General features: G+C 39.4%; 2 protein-coding genes across 2 annotated transcripts in view; both read right to left on the minus strand.

Moving 5' to 3' along the window:
* Nucleotides 1-2417, minus strand: part of TEK (TEK receptor tyrosine kinase) — a 55717-nt gene extending 53300 nt beyond the window's left edge. Inside the window, exon 1 of the mRNA XM_072153197.1 lies at nucleotides 1759-2417. Within this exon, the coding sequence (XP_072009298.1) occupies nucleotides 1759-1810 (52 nt within the window). The 5' untranslated portion in view covers nucleotides 1811-2417. The remainder of the gene's footprint in view (nucleotides 1-1758) is intronic.
* A 2583-nt stretch (nucleotides 2418-5000) lies between these two features.
* IFT74 (intraflagellar transport 74) overlaps nucleotides 5001-18796 on the minus strand; it is a 76752-nt gene continuing 62956 nt past the window's right edge. Inside the window, exons 16-20 of the mRNA XM_072153225.1 lie at nucleotides 18625-18751; nucleotides 12235-12398; nucleotides 10916-11041; nucleotides 5742-5802; nucleotides 5001-5259 (exon numbers count right to left, since the gene is read on the minus strand). Coding sequence (XP_072009326.1) covers nucleotides 5135-5259; nucleotides 5742-5802; nucleotides 10916-11041; nucleotides 12235-12398; nucleotides 18625-18751 — 603 coding nt within the window. The 3' untranslated portion in view covers nucleotides 5001-5134. The remainder of the gene's footprint in view (nucleotides 5260-5741; nucleotides 5803-10915; nucleotides 11042-12234; nucleotides 12399-18624; nucleotides 18752-18796) is intronic.

Below are 18796 nucleotides of genomic sequence, written 5' to 3' on the forward strand. Positions count from 1 at the left end.
TACAGTAAAGAACGCTGCCACATTATGAGAATAGAGTTTCTATTTTTCTTAACTTGGTTATTGTTTTCCTTACTGTATATATTTCTTATTTTTCATAAGATTACAATATTATTTTGGTTTTTTTTTTCTTATCAATATCCCTTAATGACCTGAGGAATTGCCTAATTTGCCTTTCAGAAATTGACAGTATAATGCATTGCACCAGATAGGTAGCGCAGTGCATTATGAAAGAGATGAAGTGATATCCTGCCAATCCACCCTTGAGGGGCAAAGTAATTAAAAAAAAATAAAAAAATAAAATAACCTCATCCCTTCCAACCGAGAAAACTTATAAAAAAATAAAACTCTATAATAGTATTCATCCAGTACAACAAAAAATGCAAAAGAAAAAAAAATTAAAGGAAAAACGATGCCCAAATTGACATTTTTAATCATCCATTCATGACAAAAAAACTTCAAAGATATGGAGCTTGAAAGCTAATGATGGAACCAATTATTTTCTCCCTCAGAAGAAATCAATTATTACATTTAAGGTCACATAAAAAGAAGAAACCTAAACATTTGATATTGACCGAAAGAAAAATTTTATTTTATTTATTATTTGCGTTCTTTTTAAAAGAAACTGTACAGAAAGGATTAATAAAATTTCAACAATAGGACAAATAAAACCCAAAATTGAGCTATTAAAAACTACATTTGGTCTCAACAAAAACAAGACTGCCTTTTACAAGCTATAGCTTTTATATTTTCCAATGATGCAGAAAACTGAAAAATAGCCTGGGCATTAAAGTGGAATTGGGTGATTGGGTAAACTAGCTTTTCCAAGAATGCTTACACATTTTTGGGAAGGCCCTGGGTGGTAAGAAAAGTAAGAAAACTGCCCCCCCCTAAATATTTTACACTTGCCCAGCTATAGTACAAGAACTGTGATGTGTCACATATGAAAGTTTAGCATATATACCAACAAGTCCAAACAAGCAGGTGGGTAACAAGAAATAAAACTGGTGTAAGTATTGACACTAATATACAAGTATCCATCTGCAGTAGCCATCTCCCATGGAATCACTGGCACAGGTGGATACTCATATATTGGGGTCTATACCCATGCATTTTAGCTGGAAGTGCTACCACCAGCAGTTGATTGTATAACTCCTCAGCCGCAGGAGTAGCACAGTAGTCACACACCTTCCAATGGAGGAATTGGCCATCAGAATCCAAAATATATATAATCAAAGCAGCAGATGTTAAAGCAAACAAAGTTGATCCGATTCAGTCAAGTGTAAAGGTTCCTTTATTCAATCCAAATCATAAAAAAAAATATGTTATAATTCATCCAGTACAGGATGAGTTCCTCACAAAGACTCTCAGCCATGAGTAAGATTTAGTTCCATTACCAGGCATTGGATGGTACAGCAAAACTAAAATTCATGACATTCCACAACTATGTTATCACTAGGTTTCTGCCTCTTTATCTAATGTATTGATCATGTATAACCAGGTATAACCTAAAATAATGTAAGCCAATTTAATACAATAGCAAGAAAACAAAGCAATAAAAAATAATAAACAGCTTCTCGCTTCACATTGTGTAACTGGTTGCATTGTGTAATGTGTTGCCTCTAATATAGGCAAGAACATTTTTAAATTAAATTTTAATGGTGATTCACTGAGTGTCATAGTTGTGATGTGATAGAGGCAACAGAAGAAAAACCATGCTTTATAATCTCATATATTAGGGAGTAAACTAGTTCTTCTTACCTGAAATGAAGTGTATTGAGATACAAACAGCAAACAATGCTAAAAAATCCATGCTTTCCAAAATATATCCATCCAATTTCCACAACAGTTCATAGAGTTGGTGCAGGTCGCATACTATATTTTCGTGACGCTTTTGTTCGGTGTTGCTCTAGCATACTGTAGTTTCCCTGTGCTTTCCCATGGACACTGGTATACTACTGTCTCGCTGCTGTCTAAGCACTGGGAGTTTAAGTTCCTTTTTCCTGTTTCCTTTTTAGATTAGGATGTGAAAGGCAGGATCTTTAAGGTATTTTGTACCAGCTTTTACAGAACATGGAAAATGCACTCAAGAGAGGAATCTAAAGAGTGGGCCAAGACTGGTGGGTAATAATAAACCTTTAAGAGATTGTCCAGCTCAAACACAAAAATGACCATATTGTGTTACTTGTTTAAAACATCCTTTGACTTCTGTTGTCAGATGTTATGCTGTCCAGAGTAGGTCACTGCTGCAGCCAAACAGTGACCTCTACACCCATGGCATGCACTGACTGATCTCAGCGGTGATATCATATTTGTGTAGAGGTCTTTGCTGAGGCCAGTAACTGGCTGCACTGGTGAGCACTCCTTAAAACTTTATGTTACATAAAAACCGCCCAAAGTGAGTTGTAGTAGATGGCATTAATTGCAATAAACACAAAGCTGCAAAGATTTAAGTGAATAAGGCGCTTCTGTTAAAAAAATACTGTATTCATGCTTTTTGTGCTGTTGTAAGCCTTATTTCACAGCTCATATTATACTGTATAAAAATTAAGAGTTGCAGTCAAAACTTCCTTGACATGGATGAGAATATATGATATTCAATTATGAGAATTGATTAGCTGTAAAAATTGCTACCAGAAATTCTGGAAAACGTTGGCGTAAAAAGAATGAGTACTTACCTGCTCTTTGGACCATAGGATGCCAAAGACGGAGTGACCTGGGAGCTGGAGTGGGGCAAGAACCCTTTCATTTTCTGGGCACCCCTACGAGTTACTGTACTGACAAGTTATAACTTTGAAACATTTTGGAATAATTGGGAGTCTATTCCTTTGGGAAACAACTAAATACTTTAGCTATTATCCTAGGCCATGTCACTAGGCTTCCTGAAAGTCAAACATTGATGTGGAGGGAGCCGCTTTATTAAAAGTAGAACTAAGGCATAGTTTTCCTTTACCCACCTTGGAAACTATTTTTGTTTGATGTGTGATCAAGATCTTGGATAAGCCTGTCTTTTACATTCAATTCAGATAGTACTATTACATTCCAGAAACAAAGATTATGTGATGGCTGCCTTTGCTGGACTGACTGTGGCTTAGTTGAACTGAACTCACAGCAGCAAAGAGATTTTTGATGCAGTGAATTTAAGGTCAACGATGGGTCTGCTGTCGGAAGAGGAAATTATTCTGGGGGTCAAAAAATAGATCTGCTATCACACACAACATCACACATACAGTGGTCAGTCTGAGAATAGCAGGAGATCAAATGGACCATAATACAGTGATCTGAATTAGACCTTGGATTCAGTTTAGTTGCAGTAATTACAACAGTGTAAAAATGATGAAGGGAAGGTTATAAATAAATTGCCCAGGCCAGACGGTGACAGCAACTTTAGCCTAATTAAGATACAAGATATTTTGGTCTCTCTAGCTGCAAAGGAGAAATCTACTGGGCCAGTCCACTGGCTTAGGCAGCTCACCACTTCCATTAGAGATTGGCTATCATGTGTTTAGGTAGTACATATCAGCAGTACTTAGAAACATTGGAGAAGAAAGGGCGTGAGCCTGTTAGGTCTCTTTTTTTTTATGCCACTGACAATTTTGTAAAAAAAAACAAAAAATAAACATTTGTCATGCATCCACTATTAGAAAAAGCTGCATTCAGTATAATGTAATAAGTAAGATATACATGGGAAGAAAATGTCCAAAAAAACGATTATAAATATTGTTGACCTATCTATAGAACAGATTAATATCAGATCAGTAGAGGTCCAACACTTGGGTAATGGGTCACCCACTAAACAGAGGTGATTGATGAGGGTCCTAGACATTGCACCTCTACTAGTCTTACACTGATGACCTATCCTATCGATAGGGCCTTGACATGTAGAAGCAAAAAAAACCTTTAAAAATGTCTGCATTTAAACCTGAATTTGCACTTTAAAATGGACAGGAGTTAACTGGCTGCTTTCACATTTTGCTTGTAAGAATGTAAGACATGTAAAAATGATATGAATAGAAATGAAATAAATTGAAAAAAATAGAATATAACTGTGATGGTTACAATTGTCTGCATCAAACCACCACAGGGTATAACTAAAAGCACATTCATGATGTCTTGATCTCTGCCGCCCTAATATATAGCTAAACTAGTAAAATCCCAGCGTTTGGCAGACACTGGATAGATGTGGCAGGCATGTAGAGTAGTTAATATAACACCTCAGCATGCTATTATCTGTCCCTCCTATTGTAGTATGGCTCATGTTCCTGAAATGCTCTGCATCCAGTGAGGAACTATCCCTGCCTTCTCCACTCCCTTTCCTGTAATACGCCCTACTAGTGATCAAACCCATCATGATTCATATCCACACCTAACAGGATTCATTCCACTTCAAGCGCTCCTTTGACTTGTTGCTGAGAACACACTGCCATTACTTACATTACAGCAGTGCACATGGCATTGCACTAGGCGGAAGGTCAATTTTAATTGACTGCTAATGAAAAACCATTAACCTTAAACATTAACATTAAACATTACTACCATAGTATTGCCACAAAACAGATGGGGTTATCCAGAAATGATACTATATAGCAGTATATGATTTAGTTGAATGGTTGCAGAAGCATTTGTTAAAGACTCTCTTTAATGACTAATGAGTAATACAAAATATTAAAATTCTTCCTCTTAGTTATTGCTGATTGTATTAAAACAGAGTTTGCGATAATGTAACCTCATACATATTAATGGCACTCTTAATGTTTATTCTAGCTCCCTTGCCTAGTATGAATTCATTCTTACATAAACTTCCATATCATTTGAGCAGACACTCAGCATTTTCTACTTGATGACAGGTCCTCTGTAATGGTGTCTCACATTATCTGACTACATTACACTGTAGTGGGGTCTAATGTAGTATCCCAGTGACCACTATACCCCCTACAGCAGCAAACAAGGAAGCATTATAAGCTCCATGCATACAAATAGACAAAACAGAAATCTATGCCAGATAATCAAATAACTTATATTTATTATTTATTATCCATCTTATTAACATATCAGGCGATTTGTATAAAACATAAACTGCAAAAAAGAGAAAGAGACTGCCAATACGCTGAAATAGCTGGAGAGCAGGAAGGAAAAACTAAAAGGTTCCGTTCCTGGAGTTCTGCAGAGCATCTATGAGAGTTTTATTATACTCTGCTATCTGTTTAGTTACATTCTTCATCACTTGCTTGTAGTCACTCTCTTGGCTCTTTGATGCTATGACTGTATAGAGATGTCAAGGAGGTATAACTAATGCATCATTTATACTACATAATCATGTTTAGTATATGTAACAAACATACCATATAATGTATGCAACTGCTATACAGATTATATATTGCCCCTTACTCAATTCCTTCTAATGCTGAAATAAATGGCATGCTTAGAAATATCAGTCAAATGTATGCCAGAGGACACTGGTAAGCCAGACTGGTCTGTCATTCCTTATGGATCATATAGTAGGAGAATAACCTAATGTATATACACCTTATGCACTGTTGACTCCTAGGGAGTAGGAAAATATCAAGCTAGGAACCTAACACATTGTATCTGTAGTAGTTTGAACTACACAGAAAAGGCTTTGTACCATATGTCTCTGGTGCGAGTATGGAAAGGGTGACATGGGTTCTTTACAGTTTAGTAGAAGGAATATGTCTACCATCCAGTCTTTTTACATTTTCTTCCACACAATGCACAAAGGATACATTCTTTCATCACAAAGTTGTTTTGCTCATGTTGCTGCCATTTTCGTTCCAGGTTAGTCAGCTGTAAACACAAAAAAAGAAACACCACTGGACTGTTACTATAGTTATTGCAAACCAGCATTAGGCCTCATACCCAGAACCATGTGCTCACATGGGCCATAACCTGGGCAAACACGCAGTGAGCAGGAGTAGGGAGCGCTCCTCACCCCTATCCTCTCCATAGAAAGCCGGGGATGGCTGCCACTGTATTCTGGAAAAATATAGGACAAGTCCAATATTTTGCATGGCGATCATTCAGCTTGGTGAGACACTGTGTGCTCATCTCTCTGTGACTGGGTGCTATAGAGCTCTATGGGGGCCCTGATCTTGCCACAAATTTAGCGCCCAAATCATGGCCCCCTTAACAATCGAGTGCATGAGGCCTTAGAATGACATCCAGTGAATACAAGGATTCTGCAGGCCTTAACCACGGATAATGAATCCATGGATCCTGAATTTTGACTGCTGAAGGTTGATGATCAGCAGATAGGCCTTAATGGTTTATGTAGGACAAGCCAAATACAGAAAGCTGTACTTGTTACTGCAACTCAGCCACAAGGTGGTGAATATGGCTGAGCTGCACTACCAGGCACAGCCAGCTATGCAGATAATCTTCTGTGCCTTTACAGACAGCCTTTAGGTTAAAGTCCACCCAATCAAACATTGAAGGATAGTATATAAAAAAAGGACATCAGTAAAAATATAGATTATTCTAGCACCCTGTACAGGATGGCAATTTGCATACAATATAATATTAATGTATTTATTTATTTGTTTTTTATAATTATTTTTATTAATTTTATCATAAGACAACATAACATGTATTCCAATGTTGTACAATGACATATCAAGCAAATAACAAGACTTTGTAGTTCCTGTGTCATCTTTATATCTTCTTTTCCTCTTATATAACTTGTATCATACTTGACATATCTGATGATGACGACATTTGTAGGAATATCCTGTAACACTATTGACCTTAACTATTTAGGGCAGCGATGGCGAACCTATGGCACGCGTGCCAGAGAGGGCACGCAGAGCCCTCACTGCTGGCACGCGCCCCATCCTCCTAACCACTGCCAGGTGCGGACAACCACTGTCCACACCTGGTTGTCATGGCTGTTAGCAGTATCGGAGCTGCGCTCCGATACTGCTAACAGCCATGACAGAGCAGGGTGCTGACACTTCCTGCTCTGTCACTACGATCACATCAGCGCACAGGACGGTAAGCGTCCCAGCGCTGGCAGCGAAATGATGTCATTACGCTGCCAGCGCTGGGCACCTTACTCCGTTTGCGCTGCAGTGATCAGCCGGAGGAACGAGGTGAGGTTTTTTTTTTTTTAACTCGCGCATCCACGGGGCATAGATCAGCAGGAGGCTGATTTCCTGCCCACTCCCGCCCCTCCCCTCCCCTCCCCTAAGCAACCGGCCCGAAACTTACTGCGCCGCTACCACAAGCCCCTGCGCCCGAACCCCAGCCGCTATCGCACCCCTACCCCCCCGCCCAAACTCCGCCCACTACTGCAATTTGCCTGCACGAACTCCGGCCGCTCTCACTACCCCCCCCCCCCTCAACTCCGGTCACTGCCCTGCATCACCCCCTCCCCTGGAACTCATGCCTCATAACCCCATTGCCCCGAACTCCAGATGCTGCATTACCCCCCCCCCCCCCTGCCCTAACTCTGGTCGCCCACCCTCTGCCCATCTACCCTACTGACCCCCCGGAACAACAGACACCTGAACTTCTGCCTGCCAGCATGGCCGCCACCTTGGACAACCAAAGAGTAAGTAACATATGTATTTATATGTATGTATTTATGTATATGCATATTATATTATATATTTATACCTGTGTGAGGGCTTATTTTTTGCGTAACATATTTTACTTCTCATTTATTATTCCATGTCGTGTACTGGGAAGCTGGATTTTAATACTTTCGCTGTGCGCTCCAAATCATTTGTCTCCTTTATTCTTTGGTTCGGTAAACTCATAGAAAATACCCGATTGGTAGGTTTTATTGTGTTTTAATACTTTTTCAAAAATTAAAACAGTATACGAAAAAGAAAATAGTTTCGCCATCTTGTGACGCTGATAACTTTAGTGCACGGAGCTGGGGAGGTTTGGGTTTTTTTGCTTTATGAGCCGTTGTTTTCATTGCTACCATTTTGAGGACTGCGTGACCTTTTGATAACTTTTTATTACTCTTTTATGTGATGTAAAATGGTGTAAAAGTGGCGTTTCAGTGTGTATAGGACTGCTGGAATCCGAGCTCAGACAGTCCTGTGTAAATTGATTCTAAACTAAACCGTCAGTTTTCAGGTTAAATTGCCGTACTGGCACTTTGCGATAAGTCATTAGGTTTTGGGTTGCAGTTTGGGCACTCGGTCTCTAAAAGGTTCGCCATCACTGATTTAGGGCCTTATTTAGTCCCTTAACAACAATTTTTTTTGGGGGAAGGGGTGGGTAGGTGGGGGGAATAGGCAAGCTGTGATTCCTGATACCAGTAGCTAATAATATTAATTTATTGATCCCCTGGAGAAGGGGGAATTCTTTTGTACACAGTGCACAGGCATGTACCGTAGTTACAAATAGAAAGTGATACAGAAAAAGTTACATACAGTTACATACATGTTACACACACAGCAGACTACATTTCCTTTGGTTGTTGATTGTTTGCTTACTTAAAAGGAGTATTCACACGAAGACAAGTTTCTTATATGTACCAATAACAATATGTGTAACAAAATAACACATTCTCTAATTGACTGTTGTTAACAAAAATACAGCAATCTCTATCAGTCCGGTTATATACAATTTCAGTTCCCCCCAGACACAACCCTGTAACTTCTAACTGAGGGTCAGGCCACCATCTTGGATTCCTGTGTGAGGCAGTGCAGCTGAGATTCTGTGTCATTCTGCTCTGAGCCTGTAGACACGCCCCCTGCACGGAGCTCACAGACACTCACTGATCACTTCCTGCCAGCACATTGTGAGCCAGTCTGCTGTCTCTGGATCTTGGCTCCAGTGTCATGTGTCTGCAATGTCTTCAGCTAATGCAGGGTGTGAGAGACTTTCATTTCCCTGCAGTGCAGAATTTTTCCCATAATTTCTGCAGCACGTGGCAGCACAAGCTAGAGACTGTATCATCTCTGAGTGGTTTGGGCAGGAGCTACGGTGATTATTCTTTTCCTTATATCTTCCTATAAAATGATACTTATACAACAAAAGGCTACACTGTCATCTTCCACATTATATATACTGAGTAAAATACTGAGTAAATACTCAGTAAAAAGCCATTATGGTACAGACCATGACAGATGCCTGAGTTGGTGACCCAAGACATCAGAAAGGCAGTGAGATTGACATGAGGGTCACCATGAGACCACATGACCCCACGGAAAAAAATAGAGAATTATTGTATTGTACCAGAGTGCTTCTTAATGTCTAATTCCCTGGTATCCCCTGCAAATACTATACATTAAGGAAAACCACCATAAAAATCAAGCATGATAAGCCAGAAACACTTACTTATAAATCTAGACACAGTGACTGTGTGGTAATCTTCTTATGTGTGTTATCCATGAACTCTTCAAACTTTGCAAAAGATAGTAGTAGGCGGCACTCAGGAGAACCACACCGGAATAAGTGCAAGCATGTTCTTTTTATTGGGCTTCAGTCGTGCATCAATACATGGATAAAAAGAACGCGTAAGATCGACGCGTTTCGACGCTTAAAACGTCTTAGTCATGATCCGCCTACTACTATCTTTTGCAAAGTTTGAAGATTTCAACAGTCAAGGATCTGACGGAGTGCACCACCACAGGATACAGGTGCAGGAGGACAACTAGGTGATTGGGTGAGCGATCCGAAATTTCTTTTCATTTTCTATTATCCATGAACTCCTTCCTTTTAAAGTCAACTTAAAAATTATGCTAATGAGACTGATGGGATACCCTAGCTTATCTGTGATCTGGCTTTGCAGATCACCCTTCTGCCTGCTCCCTCAGCACCTGTAGTAGTGAGCAGGAAGTGATGCATCTAGGAGTAAGTGACCATGATTTATCATACTTTATATTGTTGGCAGATAAAAACGACCAGCCACAGTTCCTTAGGGACCGGTGGTTTAGTGTCCTAAATTGTCCTTTAAAAAGTCTGTGAGGCTTATTTACTGCGCCATACTCACACAGTGCATGGGCAGTGTAGTAAGGAGTGTTGTACGCCGCAGGCATGTGGAGCGCGAGAATGAGGCAAATATAAATGTTCTTTTTTAAAAAAAAATTTTTAATAGCAGGCACAGATGGAGTAGCCAGAGGCGTATAGTCAAGATGTTTTGCCCCTGGTGCCCTTATCACTCATTTGGCTCCCTCGTCCTAAATTGCTTGCTTATTTTTATTTTTCTGAAAACAGCTTCCATGATGATTTCAGTGGTTATGTTAACACATACACAAAAGCATCAGGAGCAGAATGGTGGACATCAGGTATGTTAACTATAAATGTAGTAATCGGTGTGAAAGGTTGCTTGAACAGTTGCTTCACATTGGATAGAAAAATAAATACGCTGTGGATTCTGTCACATTTCCACAGCAAAATCTTCATCTCTTACATTTGCATTGTTTCACAGGAACAAATGGCACACTGCATGCTAAAAGTTACTACAAGTTTGGACATTTTCTGCAGAGAGTTGGAAAATCCCATCAAATTTTCTGCTACTGCATCTGTAAGGAAAAAACTGTATTTTCTAACACAGGTGAATGTAATGTCCATTGCTCAGGTTGCCAGCGCAGCTACATACATTATCTTGTAAAGTATGGTATTTCTGCAGACCCCATTCTATAAAGGAGAACAACAACTCTTCAAACTAAGGTAACTGTAAGCCTTTTATTCAATCAAGATATGTTTTTATGTCCCGACCTGACCCAGTACTAGCAGATAAGGACCCAAAATTCAGAAATAGAAAAACATACTTTTAGAGTAAAAAAAGATCTCATGTTTAATTTAGTTGCAAGTATTGTTCTGGTGATTATTTATGGCACAGTAAAAAGTTAGAAAGGTGGATTTTATATGACATCTTGTTATATAATAATAATATAAGAAAAAAAAGCTGCAGATGCATACCTGTGATATTATGACCTACCTGTGAATGGGTCTCATTATCCTGTAGTTGGGTTTTCAGTTTTTCATTTTCAGTATTGAGCTGTGCCATTGTCTTCTTAAATGTGTCTCTGCGTTTGGTTAAAATTATTTTATCATTTTGGAGTTTCTAATAAAATGAAGAGAAAAAAAAAACTGTTACACCGTATTAAAGGCAAAAATATGGTCTTCTCTACTATGCCTTATTCTTATTTGTGCAAAAATGGCTACAAGGAGCTAGAGCAGTACTGTTTGAAGTTGAGCCTGTACTTAAATGGGTATTCCCACGAAGACAAGTTTCTTATATGCACTCAGGATAACAAAATAACACATTCTCTGTTTCACTGTTATTAACAAAAATGCAGCATTTCACAGATAAGTCCAACCTGTCTCTATCAGTCCTGGTGTACACAATTTCAGTTGTCCCTGAGATTCTGCCTGTCTCTGCTCTGAGCCTGTAGCCACGCCCAAGTAGATTAGTGATCTGGGGGAAGGGGGAGGCAGGCACATATCTGTGAGATCTAGCAGAGCTCTCAGTGTAACAGTCTGTCATGCCTCTGTGTAATCATCCCATGCATCTCTGATCTGTCTCCTCTATCTCTATGCGTCAGTGTGTTAGCACAATGTCATAAAATAAAATCAAGTCCCCGCCTTTTATGAGGATCCTCTTCCAAGATAATAGGGGAGAGCATTGAAACTTATGTTAAAAGAATACAGGAAGGAGTACAATATAAGGGTGCATGCACACTACTGTGTGCCCGCCATGGCAAGTACAAGGCGTACAGAAGAGGAGGAGGGGGTGAGCGTTGCTCGCCCCTGCCCCTCTCCATAGAGATCTATGGCGCACAGCGCCATAATACGGGAAGAGATAGGACATGTCCTATCTTTTCCCCGGGTACGGAGCGGGACGGTGTCGCACCATATGGACCCCTACCGCTTCGTGCACCCATTGCTGGCCTATGGGGGACATATATACTAATATATTCTCTTTCCCCAACGTTATAAACAAAAACAATTTTCTTATAAACATATTAAAATAATTAGCAGCTCATCCACAATTCTGTTCCATGTTCATAGTATCGGATCCATATTCAGTGTGAATGGTGCCCAGAATAAAGTTCAAGAAAGCCAGTGCCAGTCCAGGTAAGTGATCCAAGGGAAAAAAAGGTATTGAATATCCAGCACTTTTTATGACTTACGTGAGTGCTGGATATTCGATACCTTTCTTCCCTTGGACAATATTCACTGTAATATAGACATATAGATACAACATACAGGTGAGCTCTAGCTCCAGGACACGAGAAAACACAAGTAACCAATTACCTTTTTCTTCTCATCTGCCGAGGCTCTGAGGGCATCCAGGTCGCTGTATGTTTTTAATCCTTCAGACATTTGCTGGATTTTCTCCTTCAGGGATGTCATCTCGCTGTTTATCTTGGATTCCAGCTGCTCTACTTTCTGAAGATCCTGTTGTAAACGCTGGCTCTCTGAGGAAAACAGATTTTTCAATATTAAAATGTTTCTTTAACCTCTTTTACATTAGACTTTAGCTGCTGTTAAAGGGCACCAGTCACAATGTCTGGGATTATTATAAACCATTGTGATAGTCGTGGATAAATGGTGTAATGTAATTTAATCCCAATTTATGAAATATTGATCAATTAACTGGCTTCATTTATACTTATGGCCTCAAATCTTATTTGGGAGAATATTTTATTGTCTGCTCGATAGGCATGGGATTGATACCAAATCTAGGGGGAGAAAATCCAGTTTAAAGGGACACGGTCACCATCTTTTATACCACTAAACTACCTCTTTGTTAAAACTCATACAATAAGCTATAAAAAATTACCTCTGTGCTCAAATAAGTCATTTTTTTGTTTTAGATGAGTCAGCCTCTGAAAGTGACCAAACTCTTTTCTTGTCCCCGGACAATTGCATATAACTTTGGAGCTAATTTTCTAAATAGGTAAATGCACAAGTTAACATAAAAATTGGAATGTTACAAATACAGTTTAGTTGTGTAAAAGTTGGTTACATCGTCCCATTAAGAAAGGGTCTGATCAGAAGCATTCGGAAGGCTACACATCAGGGAAGTGAGCATAAAGAAGTCATACAGAGTGCGGTAGGGGGAGCATAAAATGTGAGTTGGGGGTCAACTACTGCTGTTCCATATGGGAGTCTTCATGGCTATGGGTTTACTTTTTGATGTATTGGACACTTGTGGGTTGTTGAGAGGATAGGGCACTTAGATGTGGACACAAGTCCGATTATATAGATGGTCATGTTAAACAAATAATTTCCTCCACTATTGATATACAGGCAGTTTGTTCTTAAGTTGAATTTGTATTTATAATTTTTGCCCCAGTAATAATTGGATTTTCAAATTTTCTTTTGTTGTCATGGGAACCAGGGTTATCAATAAAACTTCATTACAGCTGATCGTTGCAGCCTTGGAATAAAGTAAAGCATCCAGGGAGCCTCATCAGAGGTCACAGTGGGCAGAGAAGTCTGGATGTAACTAGGTGGTCGTCTGTAAGTCAAGTATCCTTAAGTCAGGGACCTCTTGTATATGTTTTTGGAGCATGTGACTACATACCAGATGTCTCCCTTACTGGTATCATGTAGCAGAAATAACAACATCACAATATTCTGGACCCACACTATATTCATACTTTTATTCAATGGAATGTTTACATGTGGCTTTTATTGAACATTTAAATTTTTATAAGAACCGGTTGTTTATCCTTTGCTTTTTTGGATTTTGTGTATGTAACAATGGAGCAAGGTCAAATGACAATGTAGGGCAGTGTTCCCCAACCACCGTTCCGCGGGGCCAAGACCGGGCCTTGCAACAACTGGTTCAGGGCCACAGCCGTTCTCTGTAAAATTAAAAAAACTCACCTTCCCCATTCCGCTGCAGCAGTCTTCTCTTCCTTTACTTCATTCCACATTAATGGTGCTCTATGGTCGATGCACGTGATGATGCCATCACATTGTGTCTCCTAACAATAGAGCCATGCATTAATGTGGAAAAAAACTGAAGAAAGAGAAAACTGCTGCAGGGAAACAAGCAATGTGAGTATTGGTTTTTTTTTTTTTTTTGACAGGGTTTGGCTGGGAAAGGGGACATTGGAAGTAGAGAGTGGAGGCAGCTAAAGGAAACGGGACAATATAAGTTAGACACACAAGGAGTTATGGTGATGCAAGCAAACATACATTTTTGCCTATGAAACTATGACACCAGACCGCATCCCTCCCCACCCCCCCTTTCACCAATCGCTCCCTGGAGAAAATTTATGTTTGCAGCCGGTCCCTGTGCAGAAAAAGGTTGGGGACACGTGAATTGTCCAGCCTATGAATATTATTGTCTGTAACATGTTGATTTTGCTGTTATCACAGTACAGTCTGATCACCTGTCCAATAGACTTTCAGTCTGGAAAAGTTTGTAACATGTCCATACATTTTAAGGGTCAATAAAGCTCTCATTTACTTCCCCTATTTTCTGGCTTTAAGCAAGTGTAAAACCACTAATCGCAAAGGTGCCACTTGGTCCATAGAATGGAACTGTACATCCTTATATGAAATAACAGAAATAAGTGAGGACATTTCCATAAATAGTGTCGATAAGGTGGATCAACCGTTTCTTTGCAGAAGAGTTTCTTTCAAATCAGAAATTAACTTTTTAGATCTATTAGCCATATGCATATTTCCTGAAAGGTCAAGTCTAATTTTTTCATGTATGCAAAAATGGATGCCTCAAAAAAGTCAGTTACCAAACTCTGTCTATCTCCATCTTTACCATTATATTCTATGGTTCTATAATAAAACTTAACTATAAGAAGACAAAATAGAAGCAACAAAACAAAAACAACAATGTAAAAGCAGACAAAATTCACTAGAGAGGAATGTGAAGAAAACTCTAAAGTCATCAAATCACAGAACATGTGGGAGCCTGTAGTCTTTTTTGACCAACAATAATTACATGTTTTTCTCTGACAAGATGTAGAAGGCAGCATATGCACATTATAATTCATCAGGAGCTGCCTCTTGAGAATAGAAAATAAATAATAACTAGAGTCAGGAAGAGGATACAGGCCGGTTCCTTTAGATATGCTGAGAAGTGGCAGAAGGTATGTACAAAGCAATTCAGCCCGAGACCAAACTTCTTGACCCCAGAAAAAACATCTGAGGAACAATAGCATTAGTGAAATTGTTTACTCTGGGCAGCTTCCTCTTTCTTCTGCAGGGCTGCTGATGAGGTTTTTTTTTCTTTCACCGACAAGCCATTAAAAGATATTTAGATCACATTTCATCTTGGCTACACTGTCTGGATCCAAATCTATTTGTCAGGCAGCAAACACACTCCGCAGCCATTAATGCATGCCGTAGACAAAATGAGACACTAGTTTGTTTAACCTATCCAGATTTTTAGCAGCCTTCATCACAGGTCAGCCGTTAAGGGAACTCTATTTTAATGGATCTTTGTGAGGTTGTAAATTACATATAGCTGAATTCATGATATTATAGAGTTTATATGTAGCTGCCCTGGACCATTTCATTACAAACATGTGGCAGGATATGGAAAAGCATGGAGAGGGGTGAAAGGAAATCTACCATCAAAATCAAGTGAATTTCTCCGATATGGGTTTCTATTGGATATACCCAATTCGATCAAAGAAACTTTGGCGCGGTCCGTTCCGTTAGTATTTTATATTATATATAAAAACCAGAATATAATAAAAACATAAAAATGAAAAGCAAAACGCATTTCGAATCCGTAACGGGTTCTTCGTCAGTTGCATTACAGGGTGTTTATTGGTAGCTCATATATAAAGCAATGGTGGTTGGTGGGTTGATGATCCGGTACCGGGTAACCGAGCAGTATTAACAATGGATTGCCGAACAATCAATGAGAGACTCCTCTAAAACAATGTAAAAACCACTAAAATAAACATTTGTTCTGAATGTCATGGAAATAAAATGCTGAACTATAGGTGAAAGAACCTTTATTGTGTATTGCTGTACTTAAATTGTATTGATAGAGTGAATACCTCGCTACATGATTACTCACTATCCGATGTGATGTCTGGATCCTTAAAAAACTACTAAAATGGCTTCCCTAGATGTGAGAACTACAAGTACAGAAGCTCATAGGGACCAAAATTTCTCCTACGGAGGCTTTGGGAGACCAAACTAGTTCCGTGGTTTTCACGTCAGAGTTTACTGCCTAAGGTAAGTGGACTACCTGATAGTGAATGCGCTGCAAAGAGCCTATGAACTTGTGTACGTAAGTTCTTGTGTTATAAAATCCAGGGTAAAGCAGTTTAATAGAATGGGACAAGAAGTGTGTGTTCGGATTTCAAACTAAAATCGTTTCTGTGACCTCATTTAGTCTATCTGGTTTTAACCCCTTAACGCTCTACGGCGCAGAGGTATAAGGGATGTATGAAGAGGGCTCACGGGCTGAGTCCTCTTCATACAGAGGTGGGGTTTTTTGCATTTTGCACAAAACCCCCACCGCTAATAACCGCGGTCGGTGCTTGCACCGATCGCGGCTATTAACCCTCCATCTTTTAACCCGCCATCTTTTTTCCGATCACCACGCCCCCGAACGTCATCGGGGGGGCGGCGATCGGTTACCATGGTAGCCTCGGGTCTTCTTTTGACACGAGGCTACATGGCTTATGCAGGTTCGTTACAATGAGCCAGTGGCTCATTGTAATGTATGACCTGTAAAAATGCCATATATTGCAATACTGTAGTATTGCAGTATATGGTAGGAGCGATCTGACCATCTAGGGTTAATGTACCCTAGATGGTCTAAAAAATAGTGGAAAAAAAAAAGAAAAAAAAAGTTTAAAAAATAAAAAAAATTAATAAAATATTAAAAGTTCAAATAACCCCCCTTTCCCTAGAACGGATATAAAACATAATAAACAGTAAAAATCACAAACATATTAGGTATCGCCGCGTCCCAAAATGCCCGATCTATCAAAATATAAAAACGGTTACGGCCGGCGGTGACCTCCGAGGCGGGAAACGGCGCCCAAATGTCCGAAATGCGACTTTTACACCTTTTTACATAACATAAAAAATGAAATAAAAATGATCAAAATGTCGCACAGACCTCAAAATGGTAGCAATGAAAACGTCGTCTCATTTCGCAAAAAATGACACCTCACACATCTCCGTGCGCCAAAGTATGAAAAAGTTATTAGCGTCAGAACATGGCAAAAAATTTTTTTTCTTTTTTGTACACATTCGTTTAATTTTTGAAAATGTATTAAAACACAATAAAACCTATATAAATTTGGTATCACCGCGATCGCACCGAACCAAAGAATAAAGTAGGCATGTTATTTGGAGCGAAGAGTGAAAGTCGTAAAAACTGAGCCCACAAGAACGTGATGCACGTGACGTTTTTTTTTCAATTTTTCCACATTTGGAATTTTTTTCAGCTTCGCAGTACACGGCATGTTAAAATAAATAACATCACGGGAAAGTAAAATTTGTTACGCACAAAATAAGCCCTCACACAGGTCTGTACACGTAAAAATGAAAAAGTTATGGATTTTTGAAGTTGGAGAGCGAGAAATCGGCCGAAAAACCCTGCGTCCTTAAGGGGTTAAAGGGAACCTGTCACCAGGAGACCCATTTTTAGCACTCCCCCAGTCCCCACAGAGCATAGTACATACACTGCCAAAGTGTTTTTGTATAAAAAATTGGTTTTACAGAAAAAAAAGATGTTATATTGTACCTTTCATTAGCATCTGCTGTGTGACTAGGCAGTTGCCTTTTGGGAGGAGCTGGAAAGGAGCAGTCCCCCCCCCTTGGGAAACATGTGACCTTTTCAAATATATTAATAACTCCCCTCACTCGGGATTGGCTGTAGAGGAGCAGGGGGCGTCGCTAAGCCCAGGGATGGGTGTTTTCATATATTTGAAAAGGTCACATGGAGAAGCTGTTCCCCAAGGGTGGGGGGGAACTGCTCCTTTCCAGACCCTGAATGAATCTGTCACTGGCCTGACAGTTTCAGCCTAGAGAACGTGCACAGTCCGACAAAAGTGCGGGGCAAAGCCCTTAGTATATGTGCCCCATTATAGGTTACATATTGCAGTGTAATATATGTCATGAGATTTTTGATTATGGTATGCACTGTATATGGAATTGATATTCATTTTTATGTAATTTTTATCATGATTTTCACCAATTGCATGGCATTATCATGAACCAATCAATCAAACAGATTGTTGATACACCTTTAGATACTAGTTGGTTACTATAACCGAAATGGCGAGTCTGCCATTTTGCTTTTATAAACTTTGGAGTTCTGCCTTTTCTGTGGATTATCTACCAATGTACCCATGCTCTAAGTTGACTAATATTCTCCATCTAATCTCCCATCCTAACTTCCAGATGTTTATCAAGCACCACAAGTTTCCTGGAATGTTCCACAGCACCCTAAAAACTTTTAGACAGGTACATATGGTACCATACACAAATACTGGCTGAAAGACTAGAATGCATATGACTAATGGAACACTGTGAAAAAAACAAGCACTTTTACATTTCCCCCTAGATAATAAGTTTTTGCTAAGAATCATTCAATCCTATTGCTTAGGTTGTTTTGTTTGCTTTTCTGTTATGCGGAAAATATTTATGCTAAATAAAGTTTATGCAAGTATCCATGGTTGTAAGTAGACTCCTTACCAGACGTCAAATTCTTTGCTGTGCTCTGCGATTTGTGCATTTCAGTTTCCTTAAAAGTAAGGTCCTCCTGCATAATTTTGAGGTCCTGAGAGGTAACTGAGGAGATTTGTTTCATTCGACTTATATTCTGTAAAAAGGGAGAACAGGCAGTTTCACCAGGAAACACTAATAT

The sequence above is a fragment of the Engystomops pustulosus genome, chromosome 1 (assembly GCF_040894005.1).
Source record: "Engystomops pustulosus chromosome 1, aEngPut4.maternal, whole genome shotgun sequence".
NCBI lineage: Eukaryota > Metazoa > Chordata > Amphibia > Anura > Leptodactylidae > Engystomops > Engystomops pustulosus.